At 40.1% G+C, this 22,351-nt stretch overlaps 1 protein-coding gene across 4 annotated transcripts in view; it reads left to right on the plus strand.

The window, feature by feature from the left end:
• Nucleotides 1–21,979, plus strand: part of LOC120727020 (CMP-N-acetylneuraminate-beta-galactosamide-alpha-2,3-sialyltransferase 1-like) — a 79,131-nt gene extending 57,152 nt beyond the window's left edge. Inside the window, exons 1-7 of one of the 4 annotated variants that reach the window (XM_040021140.1) lie at nucleotides 4,724–4,820; nucleotides 5,444–5,712; nucleotides 7,957–8,153; nucleotides 9,016–9,183; nucleotides 12,904–12,949; nucleotides 13,548–13,667; nucleotides 21,408–21,979. In XM_040021140.1, the coding sequence (XP_039877074.1) occupies nucleotides 5,461–5,712; nucleotides 7,957–8,153; nucleotides 9,016–9,183; nucleotides 12,904–12,949; nucleotides 13,548–13,667; nucleotides 21,408–21,575 (951 nt within the window). In that variant the 5' untranslated portion in view covers nucleotides 4,724–4,820; nucleotides 5,444–5,460 and the 3' untranslated portion in view covers nucleotides 21,576–21,979. Of the gene's footprint in view, nucleotides 1–4,723; nucleotides 4,821–5,098; nucleotides 5,240–5,443; nucleotides 5,713–7,956; nucleotides 8,154–9,015; nucleotides 9,184–12,903; nucleotides 12,950–13,547; nucleotides 13,668–21,407 lie in introns of those variants that run through there. The other 3 variants (XM_040021141.1, XM_040021144.1, XM_040021139.1) reach the window with 3 other exon arrangements.
• Nucleotides 21,980–22,351: the final 372 nt, after the last annotated feature.

Raw genomic sequence — 22,351 nt, forward strand, 5'->3', positions numbered from 1 at the left:
GTGAGCTAACTCCCTGCTAACTTCTAACTCCGTTAAATGTCATAAATTCCGTTTGCATGGATGCCTGGATGTTAAACTCAATTGTTACACCTGGTAGAGCAGAACGCTGATCATTTTATTAAAGATGAAAGACTTTAGACAGTTTTTCAACTCTCAGTAATGCCATAGTGATCGTTTGATATATGGACCTGCAGCGGAGTTTAGGTCCAGACACGGCTAGTGACGTCAGACTGAACAACCGGATTCAGACATATGTCATTGAACACTTTGGTCAGAGCAGTTTCAGTGCTGTGGTTCTGTCTAAAACCTGACTGGAAGGCATCATAGCAGTTATTCTGTTTTCAGAAGTAATTGAGCTGTTGAGAAACTGCTTTTTCAATGATCTTACTTAAAAATGGGAGATTTGAGATCGGCCTGTAGTTTTTCATTTGTGTCTTGTCAAGATTGTCCTTTTTCAGTATAGGTTTTATTACAGCAGTTTTTAGTGGTTCTGGAAACATACCTGACATTAAAGAAAAGTTGACGATCTGTAACAGGTCTGACTCTAAAGTCTTTGAGACCTTTTTGAAAAAACTTGTTGGCAGGACATCTAAACAGCAAGAGGAGGAGCTCAGTTGACCTAAGATGTCCTCCAGGTCTTTGCTGTTAATAGGGTGAAACTGTTTTATGGTGTTTAAACAGTTTTTCGGTGGACACAGTACATATTCTGGATCTGCTGTTGATGTACCAATTGCTTGTCTAATCTTTTGGATTTTTTCTTTGAAGAATTTGGCAAAGTCATTGCAGGCCATGGTTGAATGAAGTTCAGCTGCCACTGGCACAGGAGGGTTTGTTAGCCTGTCAACTGTAGAAAATAAGACCCGAGCATTATGGCTGTTTTTGGTGATGATGTCAGAGAAGTAGGACCTTTTTGCACTCCTCAGTTGTAAATTATAATTGTGAAGTTTTTCTTTATAGATGTCATAGTGAACCTGGAGGTTTTTACTCCATCTGCGCTCAGCTTTCCTACACTCTCTTTTTTCATTTTTCACTAGTGTGGAGTTTCTCCATGGAGACTTTTTCCTTCCAGAGATAACCTTCACCTTAATGGGATCAATTGTATCCATTACATTTAACAGTTTTGCATTGAAGCTATTGACAAACTCATTGACTGAACCTCTGGACAGGTCAGGTGTTAATGGGAAGACCTGGTTAAAGATCTCACTACTGTCTTCAGTTATACACCGTTTTGTGATCACTGCTGTTGATATATTTGTGTGGGCTGAGATTTTACTTTCAAAGAAAACACAGTGATGATCAGACAGGCCCACATCAGACATAGTAATGTTTGAAATGCTCAGGCCCTTGGAGATCAGTAGGTCAAGAGTGTGTCCTCTATTATGTGTGGCCTCTGTTACATGCTGAGTCAGCCCAAAGTTGCCCAGAGTGTTACTCAGGTCTTTAGTCCCTTTGTCCTGAGGGTTGTCCACATGGATGTTAAAATCCCCAACAATAATTACACAGTCGAAATCAACACAGATCACAGACAGCAGTTCACTGAGGTCATTAAAAAAGTCTGTGCAGTATTTGGGAGGCCTGTAAACATTAAGAAACACAACTTTGGATGGGGCCTTCAGCTGTAAAGCCACATATTCAAAAGACTGAAAACTTCCAGGAGATAGCTGCTTACATTGAAACGATTCATTAAATAAGACAGCAACCCCTCCTCCTCTCCTGCTCACCCTGGCCTCACTGATAAAACTGTAGTTAGGAGGGTTCGTCTCGATGAGAACAGCTCCACTGTTACTTTGGTCCAACCAAGTTTCAGTTAAAAACATAAAATCAAGGCTGTGCTCAGTGATTAAATCATTAATTAAAAATGTTTTCCCAGCTAAAGATCTAACATTTAATAAAGCCAACTTAAGTGTTTTAGAGGCATTACTTGTCCCCTCGTGTTTGGGAGCAGTCTGTGGCACACAAGGTATGTTTACTATATTTAAAGATCTTTTAGAGTGCAGCTCTCTGTGTTTTGACCAGGCCACATGTCTCCTGTCACCTAAAAGTACAGAAAATTTAAAACCTTCTAGTAAACAGGGTCCCAGCTTCTTCCACTGCCATAATCCTCGCAGCCCGGACCCTCCACACATCACACATCAGACTGTGGAGACAGAGTATGAAGGTGGTAAGGAGGAACTAAGGGGGGCGAGGCTGGGCAATGTGACTTCGATTGCTCTGTTGAGGGTGGGGCTCGATGGCAAACCTTTGGCTGCTCTGGTGGGGGGTTTATGGGGGACAAAAAGGGATTGGGCCGGGGGGTAGATCTGAGCCCAGCATTGACCCGCTCCATCATCTCCTCAGTGAATTTCAGGTGTGGGGAGGAGGGAGAAAGGGAGGGGGAGGAGGGTGATGAGGGTGATGGCCTGTCAGGGATTTGGGGGACTGGGGAAGATCGTGGTCCCTGGTCCTGGTCGTTGGTGTTGTTGAAAGAGTTGGAGGCAAATAGGGACCCCTCTTCTTGCCTCAGATGTCTCTCCATTCTGAGGCTCTTCCCGGGTGGGGGCAGATGGAGCTCCTCCTTAAGGTTTCTGCTGGGCTTTGTCTGTTCTTGGAGTACTGTTTGTTCCTCTTTATGAGATAACTCCTCGTTTATCTCAGCCTTGGCACCAAGCACAGATGGATGACGTGTGGAATAAAACAAGTTGGAGGTGAACAGTTTCACCCCTGACTTGTTAAAATTAAATCCATTTGCTTTAAACAGATGCCTGCGTTCCCAAAAAATATTAAAGTTGTTGATAAAATGCACTGAGTGGTCAGCACATGCTGATAGTACAGATATGAAGCCCAACAATCATGTTTTACAGTCCTGTGGTCTCAGCCTAAGATACTTATTAAATCACACAAAGCTCATTTAGAAACAAATAAACAAACAAAATATGTTCTCCTTCATTTCTGTCAACCACACGTTTCCAGCTATCATGGTTGCTAGGCAACCTGGGCAGCGCGACGGAGGCTAGACCGTCCCATTTCACAAGCCTCACACTTCCGGCCTTAGCGGTCTTTGAGTACGCTGCCCTTGAGGACTGTTGAGGCTGCGTACTTTAAGGCTGCAGACTCTGAATTGGGATACAGCCAGCTTCTTCCCCACAGCTGTCAGGCTCCTGAACTCTGCCTCCTGACATCTGACCCACGTTAACACATGGACTGGACATACACACACCCACAACCACCTACACACACACACAATGGACAACAGTACCCTCAAACACACAATAATAACATGGACTGAACCACCACTCACAACCACTAGCACTTTATATAGCCTCTTACCTGCACTACTGTATAGTTCTGTGTAAATAATCATACGATAATTTTTAATTCTATAACTGTTTACAACTTGCATAGTTCCCATTTCTGTATAGCTGTATATCTCATATATGAATTTCCTTCATATTCTGTATAGTTTTTTTCATATTTATATCCTGTTCATAGCCTGTACATAGCTTGTACTCACTACAGCCTGTACATACTTATAGTTATAGCATATTCATAACATACTTCATACTGTGTGCATATTACATACCGTAATAGACCCATTTCTGTAATATACTTACATATCTATATTATTGCTAATATATATTGTAATATATCTATATCATGGCTAAAGCACTTCTGGATGGATGCACACTACGTTCCGTTGCCCTGTACCTGTGACATGTGCAATGACATTAAAGTTGAATTATATTCTATTCTATTCTTTTATCTGTACCACTGACAGTTCATGTGCTGACAACCTTATGTTGCGTCCACACCTTCTCTGTCAACATTCTTTTCCTCAAAGCACAGCTGCTGCCATTAGATTGATGATGATTGTAAAAATAAAGACCTCACCTAAGCAGCTTATATCCAGTGACTCAACAAGTAAACAAAGTAGAATTGACAAAAATAATACCCTATTGCAAAATGTATAAACTCTTTCAAGTTTAAAATTAAAAATCTGAGATTTCTTTAGAGGGAATTAATGTACACATCCAAGGCCAATCCAATGGCACTTTAAATGATTTACTCTAACTGCTATAATGGAAGGAGTACCAAAGGGCTGAAATGGTCAAATATATATACAAATATCAATAAAATGCTCCTCTGATATCTATAAAATTAACATTAAATGTCATGTATATTCTGCAAGCCTGAGATAACTCACACAGTTATCACACTAGTGATCAGCATCAGCCAACAGCAAATATCATAATGTGTACTTTATGCCAATATTTTCATCTCGAAAGCTTCAACTTAAGACAGCGGCTGAGGTGCGACAAAGGATCACTATTTTTGTACTAACTTTGTCTTTCTTTTCTTTTTTACGAGTAGTGTAATTGAATATTTATCTGTTATGCTCTAGATTAAAGACTATGGTTTGTTTATAACATTCTCTACTTACTTTTAGCTGTTTTGGCAGAAAGTGGTAGCTTTATTTATACAGCTTCTCTTACTTTTTGACTTGGTCATATGCATTCTTTTAGCGTCATTGAATTTTCAGTGTTTTTTGCATATTTTTAACCCACAATGTTGTATAGGGTTTTTTTTAGTTAGAGTTTGTTAGAGATATGACCATATATGAGGGTGGAATTATTTTCAGCTAATGAGAAAGATCCTCTAGTGTGTGGCAATTCACAAGTCAGACACAACCCCAATAACTGTTTGCACATAATCCATGACCCCTCCCTCTCTCTCCTTTTGAAAAGTTCCTCTTTTGTTGATAGCTACATAGATAGCTTGATAGATGTATCATACAGGTTCTTCTTGACTCATATTCCTGCTTTTATAATTTCATCTTTTTGCTGGTAAGACACCTTAAATTTACACTCTGTCTCATCTCACACTAATCTGTACTGAACCTCCAGTCATTAAGTTTACCAAATGTATTTTTCTCTCACTATATGTGTGTGTTTGTGTGTGTGTGTGTCATATATATATATATATATATATATATATATATATATATATATATATATATATATACATATATATATATGTATGTGTGTGTGTGTGTGTGTGTGTATTAGACATGATATTTTAGGTTATTCATCAGCAATAGAGGTAATACAACAATGGCACAAGTAATTCATGCAAATACACCAACCGACAGACTCTGAAAGTATTTTAAGTTCTGTGTTTTCCTTTCTGTTGGCTGTCATGCTATTTAATTCAACTTTAGGCAACACACCGTGATGTGCTCAGGAGTAGCAGCTGGTTTATGCTGGTAAATGCTATCTGTGCAAATACCATAAATACAAGAGGACATTAAACCTTCTATGTTTATCTGATTTTTCTGCCTTCCAGTGCAGTGCTCTTAATATGTTGCAAACTATAAATAATTTTAATTAAAGAGTTATCATTTCTGTTACTGTTTTCTTAAAGGCTTAGTGCTAATTTTCACATTCACTCACATTGTATTTGTTCACAGATTGGAACTCCATCAAGATGTATTTCAAAAGGGGAAAATTCAGAGTGCACATTTCCCCACTACTGAGTATCACAGCAATTGTTTTGGTCTCCATCCTTTTATGGAATTTATCTGGATATACCTTCTGTCATCAGGAGTCAAGACTTTGTGCCTGTCACAAATGTCTAACAGACAGTGATCCTTGGTTTAATGACATCATTAGTGAATCTCCTAAACCTTTAATGTCACAGAAACATAAACCCTCGGAGGAAGATTTCAACTGGTGGAAGGTAAATAATGAAAACATATTACAATAAACCTTTGTCCCACTGTGGCCATGTTAAAGTTATTTTAACTGCCCATCCCTTGTTTATTTTATGACACCTGTGTTTACTGGTACAGCAAGAGCAGTATATTCAAGTCTGTGCTACCTCCACCCAAAAAACCAACACAAATATTCCTCCATAGTTTAGCTATGGATTAGATAATTTAAAAAACCTTGTTTTATACTTATCTTTTTTTATTTTATGTTTACTCAACTCTTTATCCTTGCAACCCGTATTTCTAACTGGCTGAAGAATTGTAAAATACAATTACTTATATAGATATCTTTAAAACAGTGGTTCTTAACCTTGTTGGAGGTACCGAACCCCACCAGTTTCATATGCGCATTCACTGAACCCCTCTTTAGTGAAAAATAAAATATGATTTTTTTCAAATTCAAGACATAGATATGTTTTTTACTGGTGCACAAAATGAGCCGTGGTGGAGGCTCTGCCGAACCCCTGAGACCGACTCACCGAACCCCTAGGCTTCGATCGAACCCAGGTTAAGAACCACTGCTTTAAAATGACAAAAGAAAAAAAAAAGAAGTTTCACCACTCATCTGAGAAGCTTCTTCAGTTCTAAGAGCAACTGGTGGAGAGTCCCAGATTTTAACCTTATTGGAAGTATCCAATTGGAGGGATAATAGGTACTTTGTATCAAACCAGTGATTTATGACCCGCCGTCAAATGATGTATGACAGAAGAAGTAATAAAGGAAGTAATAAAGGTTTACGACAGTCATAATTTTTATGAATATCATAAAATTATATAATAAACAATATAAATAATCATATGACCCAAAATATATCATCATGGAAGTATGGTGATGTAATAGGATGATGAATAGGATGTTTGGATGTTAAAGCCAAAAGGTTTACTTTTTTGACAAAAAAATTACATCCTTTTTAGACAACTGTTTTTGGGGACCCGTGCGTGTGTGTGTGTGTGTGTGTGTGTGTGTGTGTGTGTGTGCGTGCGTGTGTGTAAAAACGTGTTAAAAGGATCTCTTCACAGCCCCCTCACCCAGTTTTCAATTGGAGATGCTCCATGTTTCAGCCATAACTGAAGAGTCCATTTCTGAAAATGGCTTGCATTACCTGGATTTAATTGACACACAACTGAGTTTAAGATTGAAAATAATGAACAGTGATGGCTCTTATCTGGCCCTTGATGTCCTGGTTGTTGTACTTTTGAAACGGTGCCGGTGCTTAAACTGGTGCTTAAAGAATGAAGAACACAAATTTTGTCCAAAAACCTCTCATGTTTAGCCGTTTTCCACTTTTTCTTTGGTCATTTTAGACTTTTTGGCCAGGGTGAAGGGAGTACCTGCCATCAAACAAGAAGACAGCCGCATGTAACTACGACAGTGTTTGCTAGTTCACCTTACATGCATTAATTTAATAACGTGGTTAGCCTACTCAACGTAAATTACACACGAGCAACATTAAGCTACTGACGCAGAGAAGAACGCTGTTGCTGCCATCATCATCCGTCATCATTTCTGCTACACTGGCAGGGTTAGGGGCCAGGACTCACCTCTTCGGGTTCTTGGGGGATGTTGCAAACTCCGGGTCCGATAACAGGCACCACACCCGCAGTAGATGTGCACGGTGTGAGGTCTCGCAGGTCAAGCTATCAAATATGGTGCATTTCTCGGCTTTTAAAAAAACGCTATGCATCGCCAAGTGTTTCATCAGATTCGAGGAGTTACCTGCTTTGCACAGTACCTTAAAGCACTTGTTGCAGGCTGCTGAGTTTGAATCTTTTGCTGTGAAGTACAGCCAAACTTTTGACTTGGGCATTTTTAATCTGTAGCTCTGCTCTAAAAGAACGTACGTACCTGGGCCCGCCTACTATGCTTGGGGAAAGAGGAAGCATTAGTTGTTTATCACAGAAAAAGTACATGTCAAAAGTCACGTAGACATTTGCTTAGTGATCAATAAAAGAATACATTTCATGGAACTGATCACATTATATAAAAACAATTTTCCTTTGACAGTGACAAAAGTCAGAAAGTTCGTATATTGTATGATTGGAATACTTAGAATCAGAACACTTTATTAATCCCTAAGAGAATTACACTATTGCGCACAGTTGCTCCAAGACAATGCAGATATTTTGTCATTAGCAGGGATAATGTTAAAGACGAAATGTGTTTTGAAAAAGAGATGTGATCTGAGGTTGCAAAACTTTATTCTTTTTTCTCAGCCCTTACAGGGGGAAAAACAAAACTTCACTGTCTACAATAAAACACTAGAACGTGTGTTTCAGACAATAACACCCATTGCAGATGTTGAAGAACCTCGCCCTGATCGCTGCAGGAGATGTGCAGTGGTGGGGAATTCTGGAAATTTGAGAGGATCCCAGTATGGACCCCTGATTGATTTCCATGATATTGTGATAAGGTAAGAATAATTAAATGGCATTTGTCCCGATTCGTGATTGAGGTGTGAGACAAACGACTACTGGTCCAAGTGCGTCAAAACAATGATTTTATTAAACACATGTGTGGAAAGATACACAGCTCGATATTGTCAACCTAGATCTCCCATCAAAACATACTTTCAGCATGGTTTTATCATGTCAGGGTTAACACCCCTTCTCGCGTTAGACAAAACATCACATGTATAGGTTATCATTAAGTTTCCGTGTTTAACAGCATTTTTCCCTATATGGTTGTCCGGTTCCTCCAGATGCTTCCTGTAGACCCCGGATCACTAGTTGCCAAGCAGAGACAAAGCAAGATGTCTTTCACCTTTACCCTAGAAATTATACTTCATGTCTATGTGTATGTAAGCATGTTAGGCATTCATTCACAGCATTCAAGTCATTTCATCAATATATCAGTTCAGACATAATGCTGAACGACGTTTTTAACCTTCATTAGACTGTATGCCTAACTCTATCATGAGCACAAATGAAATGTGTGTTAATAACATGATTGAAACTGTATGTTTAATAAATGGAATAAATGTTTAATCAAATGCCATTGCTCAAAGCTTAATAAAAGGATAGAAAGGAATCAACATGATATAAAATGATATAAAATGATATAATTCCCACACATTATAACCATCATTACACAAAAACAAAACACAAAAGCTAATTTCAACAGCACTGTTCACTGACGAAACCTGAAAAGCCTAGATTCATGTCACAAAAAAATCTAAGTTTTGTTATGTTTTGTTATGCATATAATGTGTTGTAAATTACAATGTGTCTAAAATGCTAAATATGTAAACTTATATATCGTTCTGTACTATTTAGAGTCAACCGTGGGAGGACCAAAGGTTTTGAAAGAGATGTTGGAACTAAAACAACTCATCGTGTCATGTATCCAGAAAGTTCTACTAGATTGGACAACAAAACTCATCTTTTGTTTTTTCCATTCAAAACACCTGACTTTTTGTGGCTTCTGAAGTCATTAATTCCAGGGTAGGCCAAACATGGCTTCTGTCTTCACTTTAATTATATTTCAATTTCTTTTAAAACTTATGTTGCTAGAAACTGTACTGCAACTGTACTGGAATGGCATTATGAAATTTCAGATTTTAATATCTTTGCAACACAGTCTTAGCTAACTATAAGTAAAGGTGCAATCCAGGTTCGTCTGTTTGAACAAGCAAATTAAAGAAGGTTCAAAATTTAGTTAAACCTTAAAGGTCTCAGATCGATGGTGTATATTTTGTTTGGCATTGAAATTATATATTTTAATTTTCTTTCCTGACCCTTAAACTCATTTACACGGTGGCCCCGACAGGCCAAACGGACTGCAACTTAAGAAAACACCAGCAATGAGAAAAACGCTGCAAAAGCAAACAAAACACAACGGAAATAGAAAAAACAAAAAAAGAAATAGGAAAAAACAGATTTCCAAAAGCACCAAGGAAGTGTTTCTGGGGAGACAATTTGCAGTAACTAAAATATGCTAAGTATTGCGCTGGGAGACACTTAAAAGAAGTGGAAGATCTATCGGTTTTGTGAGGAAAGAAAAGATGAAAGGCAAATGTGTTAGCCTAACTATTAGCCTAAAAATCCATTATCAGTATTATATGAGTCATGATAAAACATACCTAGCTTGTTTTTGGGTTCCTGCAACTGGTCCGTCTTGCTATTGTCTTCCCAGAAACCCTTCCCTTGTGCTTTTGGAAATCAGTTTTTTCCTATTTCTGTTTTTGTTTTTCCTATTTGTGCTTTCTTTTTTCCTATTTCTGTTATTGTATTTCCTATTTCTGTTTTGTTTTTCCTATTTCCGTTGTGTTCTGTATGCTTTTGCAGCATTTTTATTGCTGGTGTTTCCTTAAGTTCAGTTTCAGTTTCAGTTTTATTTGTCATATGCAAGTTAGCACAGGGTCAACATTGCAATGAAATGTGTTTGACGAGCAGCAGTCACTCAGCAGCATGGTACAGTAGGAGAAAATATAATAAAATAAAATAAAATAATAAAATATTCTGTAATATACTTACATATCTATATTATTGCTAATATATATTGTAATATATCTATATCATGGCTAAAGCACTTCTGGATGGATGCACACTACGTTCCGTTGCCCTGTACCTGTGACATGTGCAATGACATTAAAGTTGAATTATATTCTATTCTATTCTTTTATCTGTACCACTGACAGTTCATGTGCTGACAACCTTATGTTGCGTCCACACCTTCTCTGTCAACATTCTTTTCCTCAAAGCACAGCTGCTGCCATTAGATTGATGATGATTGTAAAAATAAAGACCTCACCTAAGCAGCTTATATCCAGTGACTCAACAAGTAAACAAAGTAGAATTGACAAAAATAATACCCTATTGCAAAATGTATAAACTCTTTCAAGTTTAAAATTAAAAATCTGAGATTTCTTTAGAGGGAATTAATGTACACATCCAAGGCCAATCCAATGGCACTTTAAATGATTTACTCTAACTGCTATAATGGAAGGAGTACCAAAGGGCTGAAATGGTCAAATATATATACAAATATCAATAAAATGCTCCTCTGATATCTATAAAATTAACATTAAATGTCATGTATATTCTGCAAGCCTGAGATAACTCACACAGTTATCACACTAGTGATCAGCATCAGCCAACAGCAAATATCATAATGTGTACTTTATGCCAATATTTTCATCTCGAAAGCTTCAACTTAAGACAGACAAAAAATAAATAGAAAAATAGTAAAGAGCAAAATATTAGAGAGACGTGGTAAAAGAGAAAAGATGACTAAATATATATGTATATATAAATATAAATATATGTACACTAGTGATTAAATAAGAGAATCTTGAAAAGAAATATGACCGGGGGGGCAGATGGGATATTGTCCAGGAATGAGCAGCAGAAAATTACAGTATTGCACTTTTTAAATATAAATATCAATAACAATAAAGTGGAGTGACCAGTGCAGATTAAACAGAGTACTTGTGAAGCTGCAAGGTAGCTTCTGAGTGCGTCCTGTGGACTGTGTTGTGGTTGAGGTGTCGTATGGCTTAGTGGTAAAAACTGTTTTTAAGTCTTGTAGTCCGAGCAGACAGACTCCTGTAACGTCTGCCAGATGGTAACAAGGAGAACAGCTGATGTGCTGGGTGGCTGTGGTCCTTGATGATGCTGTGTGCTTTACGGAGGCATCGCCGGAGATAAATGTCCTGAATGGCAGGAAGCCTCGTGCCAGTGATGTGCTCTGCTGCCTTCACCACCCTCTGTAGGGATTTACGGCTGCTGGCAGAGCAGCTTCCGTACCAAACTGTAATGCACTTCATCAGCAAGCTCTCAATTGCACATCTGTAGAAATCTGAGGTGATGTTGGCGTTCATGCCAAACTTCCTCAGCCTCCTCAGGAAATAAAGCTGCTGGGGAGCTTTCCTGATAGCAGTGTCTGTGTGAAGGGTCCAGGAGAAGTCCTCAGTGATGTTGACTCCAAGGAATTTGAAGCTGCTGACCCTTTCGACCTTGACACCGTTGATGTGGATGGGCTGGTGTTCCCTGTCTGGTCGTTTCCGGTAGCCCACTATCATCTCTCTAGTTTTGCTGATGTTGAGAGTCAGGTTATTTTCCAGGCACCACTCGTACAGCGCCATCACCTCCTCTCTATAGGCCGTCTCATCATTGTCTGTGATGAGGCCTATGATGGTTGTGTCATCCGCAAACTTGATGATGATGTTGGACTCGTGTTTAGCAACACAGTCGTGTGTGAACAGGGAATATAGGAGGGGCTAAGCACACAACCCTGTGGCGTACCTGTGTTTAGGATGAGCGATGAGGAGGTGTGCTTACCAACTCTCACCACCTGGGTCCTGTTTGTGAGGAAGTTTAGAATCCATCTGCAGATCGGTGTTCCCAGCCCAAGGTCGACGAGCTTTGTGGCAAGTTTTGAGGGGATGATGGTGTTAAATGCCGAGCTGTAGTCGATGAAGAGCATCCTTGCATATGTATTCCCTTTTTCCAGGTGAGTGAGGGTGGTGTGCGTTGCCAGGGCGATGGCATCCTCTGTGGCTCTGTTTGTCCGATAGGCAAAGTGAAGAGGGTCCAGTGTGTCAGGGAGGGAGGAGCAGATGTAACCTTTGACCAGCTGCTCCAGGCACTTCATGATGACGGATGTCAGTGCAACAGGACGGGAGTCATTCAGACATACAAAAATGCCTTGATTTCCTGAGGGTCATGAATTGAACATCTTGCATTGTCCCATTGTATGTGTGGTCAAGCCTTTGACAGAATGTTAGCTTCAAACCATGTTTCCCTAAAACAGGCACTGCATCTCCCCATTAAATCTGCTCTCTAGTTGCCGTTGGGACCATTGGGAGTAATTTAACTTACAGCTGAAGCAGTAATACTATTACTTTTAGCTGCATATCCACTTTCTTTAACAATTTTCACATTTTTTAGTGGGCTAATAAACAGGAAATATTAAAACACAATTTTGAGACACCCCACTCCCCAAGAGCTGTTTGATATTAAAATATATTCCTATGATATATTCTGGTTTTTCACATAGCTAGCAGCAACTCTTTTTTTTTTACATGGAAAAAAGTTAAATAAATTGTTTTATAAACAACTGAACATCTTATTGTGATTCTTAAGTCTTAGGTAATTATTAGCATTTGTTTGTTAAACAATAATTTCTTTAACAAATTCAACAATATATTTTCTTTTCAACAGGGAAAACGGTGCTCCAAACTCTAACAAGATAGCTAACAAAGATTTGGTGAGTATTTTAGCTTTACCTTAACAAAACTGGCAAATGTTGATACCCAAGAAGTCCAATAATAACTTTACGCTACCATTAATTCAGCCATGCATGCTTACATAGACACACGCAGTCACTGTCCCCCATTTAGAAAGACAGAGGCGTCAGACGCTCTCACAAACCAATCCCGACATCAACGTCGTCATTTTGAATAAATGTAATTTTTTAAAATAAGAATTATGTATGCTCCCACTAAAAATCAAGAATGTTGGATACTGTTTGTCGGCGATTTGGACAGCCCAGCGGGTGCTCCCAATGCCTTTGGAATAGGTGAAGCCTAAGGCAAGATATGCTTCATCACATTTTCCAGTAATGCTTGTTGTTTACTCTGTTCTGCATCCGGTATGTTATTGTTTTCCACAGTTGCTCATACTTGACAATTATGTGCTCGGAAGGTCATGCATGTCACTGAACAAAGCCATGCCACTAATAGTGGCTTCTTTTAGCCACAGTGGTGCTTATTTAAAGTATTTTGTATATTAGTATATTGTGCATATATTTCATAAAAGAACAATTAATAAAACTCAGATTTAAAGATTTGTCTGATTCATAACAGGTGTCGATCCTTCATCCAGCTTTCATGAAATATGTTCATGATGTCTGGCTGAGAAAGAAGGCTGCTTATCCATCCACTGGCTTCCTTGCTGTGGTTCTCAGCTTATTAATGTGTGATGAGGTATGTTCACCTTACATAATCTACTTCTACATTATGCGTCTGACCGACACTCATTGTAGACATACTCGAAGAAAAACTGATTAAGAAGTTGTAGTTTATGGAGTACACTTGCAAGAGAAAGCACTTCTGAATATATTTCAAGCATGAAAAATGGTACTCTTGAAGCTCCGTAAGTGTAAGGTTGATGCAGCTTTAATGAAGAATGCTATTGTAAATATGTATTCATATTGCCAACTTATAGAAATACTGTTTCTATACTGCTGTAACTGCTATGAAGCTGTAACTTTCACGAAATAATATATTCTGATGTGCCAGCAAAACACAAGGCATGCCGTCATATGTATTAATATCTTTATATTTTGTAGAGTTCAAGTTCAACTTGTGATAGGAATACTGTCCACAGTATACTGGTGCATTTACAATCTGAGTCGATTAGAGATGATGCCAGTGGCAACAAAAAGGAGGATGGGGATTATTTAATACTAACAGTTTCATCAGTGGATCTCGGGATGTTAAAGGAGCTGTGGATGTCAGCTAATTTTTCATGGAGTTACAAACATGTCCACTCAGCTGGTTAACCTAAGAAATATGTATTTAACAAATCAATAAGTAAAAAATTAGTTATCATTTATATAATATTTTAACATATTCTAATACTTTTCAAAGCAGTGTAAAAATGTTGCATCTAGCTTTTGCCTGATTAATTTAGGGCTTGCTAGAAAAAATAAAACTTAAATTTGACTGCAAGGAATTTTGGAAGAACGTCTAGGGAACAAACCAAAAATGATCTTTTCATTAGCTAGCAGGTGCTATGTATAGTCTTGCCATCAGATAACACGATGCTGCACGCATGCATATGAAAAACAACATATGTCTGCAGCCTGTGTCTGGATGTTTGTTAATCAGTTACTTGAAAAAAGTAATTAGTAACTAATTACTGATTATGTCTCCAAAAAAGTAATCAAATTACTTTACTGATTACTCATTTTAAAAAGTAATTAGTTACTTACTTACTTTTTGAAAACATGATACACAACATGAATACATAATAAAGCAATAGCCCTTTCAGCCCAATTCTATTTTTTATGCATAATCCATCATATAAAATTGAATCAAATGGAAAGCCTCTTTTTAAGAATTGTTTTATTAGTTTTAATCTTTTAATTTTATGCACACTGCATTAAGCAAAAGTGAAATTATATAAAACTGTCTTTGACTTAAAGAAATTGTTTAACATTTTAAACCTACTTTCTGCATATTACAGCATATAAAATAAAATAATGTTTTGTGTTTACATGCTTTCAAATGGATGCAAGTAAAACACAGCAAAAAATAAATAAAATCAAAGATTCAGCAGCACTGAGTCCTGTCGCTCTTAAATTTATTGTCACCTGTTTAGCAGGAGTGGGGCGGGTGGAGGTTTGCCAGGTGCCGCAGCGGTCATGTCAGTGGGAGGATCCGGGGGTTTCTCTGTGAATTTAACATTCCTGTGGCAGCGTGCTAGGTGCTTGCTCAGATTCGAGGTTTAATCTTTCGCTGAAGAAAGAAGTTTTCTTCCCACGCAGAGTGTACAGCGGACACTAATGTTTTTGTCACTTTTTACAGAATAAAACTTAAAGTAATGCAAGTATGTCCACACTTTAAACGCTGCAAGGTCATAGTCTCTCCCACACTCCATATGATCTATTGTTGATCTACACACGTCTATTGCTGCCACGGGCGTCGCACATGCTTACGTCATTGTCATGAGACACTTTCACAAACAAAATCATGACAGTTTAGTAACGCAGTAACGCAGCGTGCTTATAGGAAAGTAACAGTAATTTAATTACATCTTTGTAATAGTAATCCCTTACGTTACTCATTACTTGAAAAAAGTAGCCGGAATGCGATACTGCCCATCTCTGTTGTTAATGCAACATAGATTGGAAGTGGAGATAAGGGGTGTGATGATGTGAGAGGATGATAGCAAATCAGAGGGGTTAAAGAACATTTGTAACCTTCCTCTTCTTTATGTCAGACTAAAGACATAGGTCAACAAAAAAAAAATTGTAATCATCAGAAAGCACAAAACACTTTTCTAAACCAGTTTTTCATGCTGACTTCAGTCACATGAACTTTTTGAATTATTATTAATATTCATTTGCAATAGACTTGGATGCAGTTTTTTATTAAACAGCGGGCACCAATCAAGTAAATTTTCAGTGCGAAGTCAGATAGGCAAACACTGTGTCATAGATATAATGACCAGTGTCAGTCAGCTACCACTGTACTGTACCGGCCCACCAGGTATTGAAGCCATAAAGCCTTTGAATGAAAACAAACACTGTTGTGACAGTGACATACACTGTCCTGTTGGTATATGTATGATTTCTATACATTTTACATCAGATAAAAACTTTGGTTGTAAGATTCAGATAATTATTTAATAAAAGCTTGACATTTTAAATGAGAATACAAAAGAAAAGTATTTCTTTGTGCCCCCCCTTTCCCTCTTAATGCCCTACCTGCCCCCCTGGCAAAACTTTGCTGGACCCACCCCAGCACAGTTACCAGCTGTCAGCTACTTAGAAAAGGATCCCTCGTGGTATTTGTCTCTCAGAAACAGTTCATAACTTCCCATCAACTCATTCATGCCACCTTAAAGGTAAACCTGTTTCTCCATCACCTGTTCAGGTCTGATGATTCAGCAGGGATCTCTCCTGGTTTCATCTTCATGTTTCCCTCTCACCACATATCCAAACCGATATCATGACCAGCTGCTTTTACGGCTGTGGCTCCAGCAAACATCAGCTGATACTAAGTAATATTTTAATAAATTCTAACAACAGCTTATCACGCTGTTGTTCAGCGCGACATCGCTGGTTTCCTCTTTCTGGCGCAAAGTGGGAGATAAACAAACAAGAGAGACGGGACTTGCGTTAGAAAAGCCGATCAGCTGATCATTGATCAGTTTCATGATTGAAGTAGCTACAGGAGAGGGAGGGGGAGAGAATGAGAGAAGAAGAAGCAGCTGACAGCGTAAATACAGAGTAACTCCAGCTTTGTGTCTCTTTCCATTCTAGCTGAAATCCGGGACAAACTGCGTTCCTTTTCAGCTCAATGCGAAACATTTTCTCTGAATACGAGACGATTCAGTTTTTTACGGGACGGTTGGCAACTCTACTAACTAACCTTATGAACAAAATAAACTTCACTATCAGCCCAGCAGCATAGAAACTCCGTCATGCTAGCTAGCACGCAGTACCAGTTATTGTAACTAACTGTAAAAAGTCAGCAAAACGAAAATAAACTACACCTAAACTTGGTTTATATCTGACCCAGATAGACTGCAGGTCATAACACTCGGACCCTCATCCACCTACTGGCCTCTGTGGAAACTCCACCATAGCCACCACCAAACAACTGAGTTATTTTTACGCATCGGCCAGTATCTGGCCAATCCACCACCATTCATTGTTTATACCGTTACAAAAAAAAAAAAAATCATCGGTCCATAAAAACGAAAAATCACCATCGGCCCACCAGGCAAATGCCCGGTATGCCCAATGGCTAGTCCAGCTATGCCTCAAGGCGATTTTTCTGGAAAGGATTCAGAAGTGTGAGTGTAGGAAGTGTATTTTCATTGACATGCGACAGCCCAGTTTCTGGTAGGAATCAAGCAGATGCTGAACTTCTTCCTTGTATGTAGCAGACTTTTGGATGCCCACAAAGTTTTCGCAGAGCCACTTGAATGCCTCCCAAGCTTCAAACTCTGCTGTTGAGAGTTTTTTTGAAGCCTTCATTCTGCAAAACTGACTTGATCTGCGCACTTACAAATATCCCTTGCTTCAATTTTGCAGCACTTATGTTTGGAAACTTTTCAGCAAGGTACTGAAAATGTAGTGAGTTCGCTTTGCCCGTGGCTTTGACAAGATTCTTCATTAAGCTTCTTGATATAGAGAGGTGGCAAAAATATTTTATGCGGTTCAACCAGAGGCAGAAACTTGACATAGGCATCTAGTGGCTGCCAGTTACGCTTGACACAGTAGATTGACTGTCCACAGGCCCAGGAAACAGCAGTATTTGGTGATTCGCATTCCCAAAAGCTTGCATTCCCATCAACATACCAGTCACCTACAGATCACTACTGGTGAGTTTTATATGCAACTGACTCAAGCAGTGTCTTCATGTTGTCATAGGACTTCTTTAGACGAACCGAATGGGCAATCGGCACACTTGGTCTGGCATTTCTATTATGGAGTAGGACTGCCTTCAAGCTTTTTTGTGAAGAATCATTGCAGAGATGACAATACCACAGTGAGTCATCAGCAGTGAAGAATGCTGTCAAGTTTTGACTTTGACCTCTTTACAGTAACATCCTTGGCAAGCAAATGCTTCAGCTTAAGCCTCAAAGGCAAGAAGTTCTGCTATGTCTTTTGACAGATTTAGATCATGAACAATATTGTACAGCTCTGCTTGTGCAAAAGTCTCTGGTTCTAAATAGTCATCAGGCACGTAATAAAGATCTGATGACTCTGGATTGTAACCAGATGCACCGTGACTGTGTTCCTCGTAATGTTCTACAGAATCTAATGCATCATGTGACAGTACAAGAACAGGCAATTAGTTATCATGAGAAACAGGCCTTATTGTAGAATCCAGACTGGGATATAAAGTTTTGTGCTCATTTTTGGCTGAGAATCCTATTGTATTCATGCGACAAAAATAGCCACCGTTGAGATGATCTTGCGGTTCCCACCACACCATCAGGATTGCAAATGCCATTGCTGCCTTTCACAGATTTAGCTAGTAACACAGTCCATTGGAACAACTGTTGTAGATAACATGTGGAGCCCAAATTTATCCTGGTCACCCAGTGGACAGCCAGAGTACAATTTGCATATCTTCTTAAGGTCTGTTGTAATTGGGTGACATTGTGCTTTCATCGTGAATAAACCAGACAAGTAACAGAAACTGTCTGGATGAGTAAAGCAATTTCTAGGCATGGTAACAACTTAAATCAATCGCAAGTAAGGACATGGACCGCAGCTGATTGCGGATAATGGTTCTCCTATTGCAACTTATGGGGAAAGGTTAGTGACTGCTAGTTTCCACGGTCGGGAATTCCAGTGGAACTTTGTTGTTGATGCCAGCTCAGTGCCTATCTTAGGCGCTGATTTTCTTGCTCACGGGTTGTTAGTCGATTTTGCTCACAGACGTTTGATTGACGCTCTGTCGTTCTTTTCGCTGCCCTGTTTTATCCGGGCCGCTAACCCCCTCATCTTGGCCAATTTGGTAGCCCCTGGGGACGTGTTTCAGCGTTTGCTGTGTTTCCGTCACTGTTAACTCCTAATTTCTGCAGCGAAACAAGGGGTTGAGCATTATATCCCATGGTTGGTTCCGGTGTTTTTGCACATGCATCGCCTCGATCCTGCGAAGCTGTCTGTTGCCCGGGAGGAGTTCGCGGCCATGGAGTGCCTGGGCATTGTGCAGCATTAGAACAGTGCCTGGGCCTCTTCCCTTCACATGGTGCCCAAGTCGGACAGGCGGTGGTGACCGTGCGGGGATTTTCGACGTTTAAATAACGTTACGGAGAACGACCGTTACCCGATTCCCCACATCCAGGATTTTTCCACCCATCTCGCTGGGACCTCGATTTTTTCCAAAATCGATTTGGTGCAGGGGTCAGTAATACCAAGTGCTGGTACGCGCTGAGGATGTTCCTAAAACCGCCATCATCACTTCCTTTGGCTTGTTGGAGTTCCTGCGCATGCCATTTAGGTTGAAAGGTGCCGCTCAGACGTTTCAGTGTCTGATTGACTCTGTTTTGTGGGGCTGCCTTTCATTTTCGTCTACCTGGATGATATATTGGTGGCCAGCAGGTCGGTGGGCCAGCACCAGGTTTTTCAGCATTTGGCGGAACATGGCCTGATCATCAACCCGTCCAAGTGCCAGTTTGGTTTGCCGGTCCTGGATTTCCTGGGGCACCGCATCTCCGCTGACAGTGTGGTCCCATTGTCAGACAAGGTTCAGGCTGTCACAGCTGTTCCGCGTCCCACCTCAGTTAAGGTGTTGCAGGAGTTCCTGGGTATTGTCAATTTTTATAATCGTTTCGTTCCCCGGGTCGCTCACCTGTTACAACCTCTCTACGCTGTTTTAAAAGGTAAAACGTCTAAAGACCCTGTTGACTGGTCTCCAGACCGCATCTGTGTGTTTTCTGTGGGAAAGTCAGCACTGGCCAATGCTGCTCTGCTGGCACACCTGTCCCCATCAGCGGAGATCGCATTGGCCATCAACCCGTTGGATGTAGTGTTGGGCGCCGTGTTGGAACAGCGGGTCTCCGGCATCTGGCAGCCCCTTGCCTTTTTCAGTCACATGCTCCGAAATGCTGAGCGTAAGTACAGTGTTTTCGACAGAAAGTTGTTGGCTCTCCATCTCGCAACACAACATTTTCGATTTTTCCTCAAGGGTCCCAGTTTTACCATGTACTGTACATTGACCATAAGCCTCTGACCTTCACCATGTCCAAGGTTTCTGATCCTTGGAGCATGTGCCAGCAGTGTCAGTTGGCGGCCATATCGGAGTTTACTACGGACATTCAGCACGTGGCTGGCAAGTCCAACCTGGTCGCTGACTGTCTGTCCCGCGCGCTGGCCTCTCCAATTTATGTCGGTGACGACTACGCCGCCATGGCTGCGGAGCAGTGCACCGACCCGGCCGTCCTTGCCCTTCGGTCCTCGCAGACGGGCCTCGTGCTGGAAGACACGCCAGTGTGGGACAGTCATCCATGGTTGCTGTGCATCGTGCACCTTTCTGTGCCTGGCCCCGCGCACCACTCTCTACCAGACGTTTTTGTTCCGCTGTTGTTGGGCTCTTCTAGTTTCGTTTTTGTTTGGCATGATGCCCATCAGCCCCACTTACGTCCGTTTTATGACGGCCCGTTTTGGGTTATTGAAACAGTCCCAAGCATTTTTTATTGGAATTCGGGGGATTTCATGTTCTACAGGAAGCTCCACTGATGCCGTCCCGAGCCCCAGGGTTGCTGCCGGACAGTTGGACTCTGACCCTTCCTCGGAGATTGCTCCGCACCCCCGGTGCTCGTCCAGCCAGCGGAGGGTTCAGCCTGTCTTTCCCGGCCCGGTGAGCCCACAGCCAGTTCTCCGACTCCCCGTCTCAGCCGTTCTGGACTGTTTAAGCCCTGGGTCCTGGACTAGTGGACATTTTCTTTGGGTTTTTGCAGGGGCGGGGGGGGGGGGGGGCATGTGTGGCGACCCACTAGAGGGCTTCACTCCCACCCAAGCTTGGAGGAGATGTTCTGTTGTGTTTGGGTGCGATATCCTGAGTTGATGTGTGGAGGTGAATAAAGTTGTAGTGGAAAACTAGAGCTCCTGTGTCGTGTGCCCCATGCCTCCATTATGCCTTTGTTTTGTTTGTTTGTTTTTTTTAAATTGTAGAAAATAGTAGTTTAGTGTTCCAGAACTAGGTTCAACATTTTTGTCAGTGCTTTGACATATATATATTTACATGTTTCTTTGAATTGTAACTCCATGAAAAAAATGGTTCATAAAGAAAATTTCAATTACATTGGGGGTTTTTTATGCCTAAAGAGGAATTAAAAAAAAACTCTGGAAAGTTTTTTTTTCCATGACTGAGGTTTTCATAATTCCTGCATGAAAGGGCTAAGAGTGCAATTTGTGGCAACATTTATTTAAGTTCAATACTAAAGACTTAATGACTGTAAAAACTTTGTTTCTTTAGGTTAATGTCTTTGGGTTTGGAGCAGACAGCGAGGGAAACTGGAGCCATTACTTTGAAATCCTTAAAAACAAACGGTTAAAAACAGGAGGCCACCCAGGAGAAGAAGAATATAAAATGATTGTTAAATTACACATGAAGAAGAAAATAGTTTTTTTTAAAGGATGGTAATTTCCTTTACTTTTTCATTTGTCTCCTCATCATTTTCAAGTCATCGTCAGTGATAACCATAACTCCTTAAGAATATATAAATTTAGTTCTAAAAAAAAATCTGTGACCAGCAAAACCAAACAGCAAAAAACACAATTACTGAAACTGACATGCACGGTTTGGGATTGTTAGTAATGAAGACTCAGACCTCAGGAGATAAACATCTGTTAATAGAATCATCTGTTAATCCAGTGGTTCCCAAACTTTTATTGGCAGATATAGACAAAATACTGTTACTGTTAATCTAACTATCTTGAGTTTTTATACGCTTACATATACACACCCTTTCTAAATGGAGTTACTGTCCCTCCATTTAGAAAGGCAGAGGCGTTATGGTGTAATTATTTCATGTGTAGTTGGGTTTTTTTCCCCCCTGTGTAATAATATTCAGCATTGCCATCAATACATTTTTCAAAAAATGCCTCTCTGTGCAAAATGGGTTCAAGAACATAAACGGCTGTGGGATACTGTTTGTCCGTGATTTGAACTGGGGGAACAAATTGTGGTTCAGACTGATATTATTTGTATCCCACTGTAACTTTACTGTATAAAGAGCTAACATCTAGGCCCCACACTTTGGGAACCTCTGTGTTAATCTATGACAATTATTAAGCACTATGTAGCAGAGATGGCGACTTGCAATCGCAAGTTAGACCTGACCAAAACAAAAACCAAACAAAAGTTTTGGGATTCGAGTCTTGAGACCTTGTCATGAATTGCTGTGTGAGGCAGGTAGG

The sequence above is a fragment of the Simochromis diagramma genome, unplaced genomic scaffold (assembly GCF_900408965.1).
Source record: "Simochromis diagramma unplaced genomic scaffold, fSimDia1.1 OVJJ01000753.1, whole genome shotgun sequence".
In the NCBI taxonomy this organism is placed as follows: Eukaryota; Metazoa; Chordata; class Actinopteri; order Cichliformes; family Cichlidae; genus Simochromis; species Simochromis diagramma.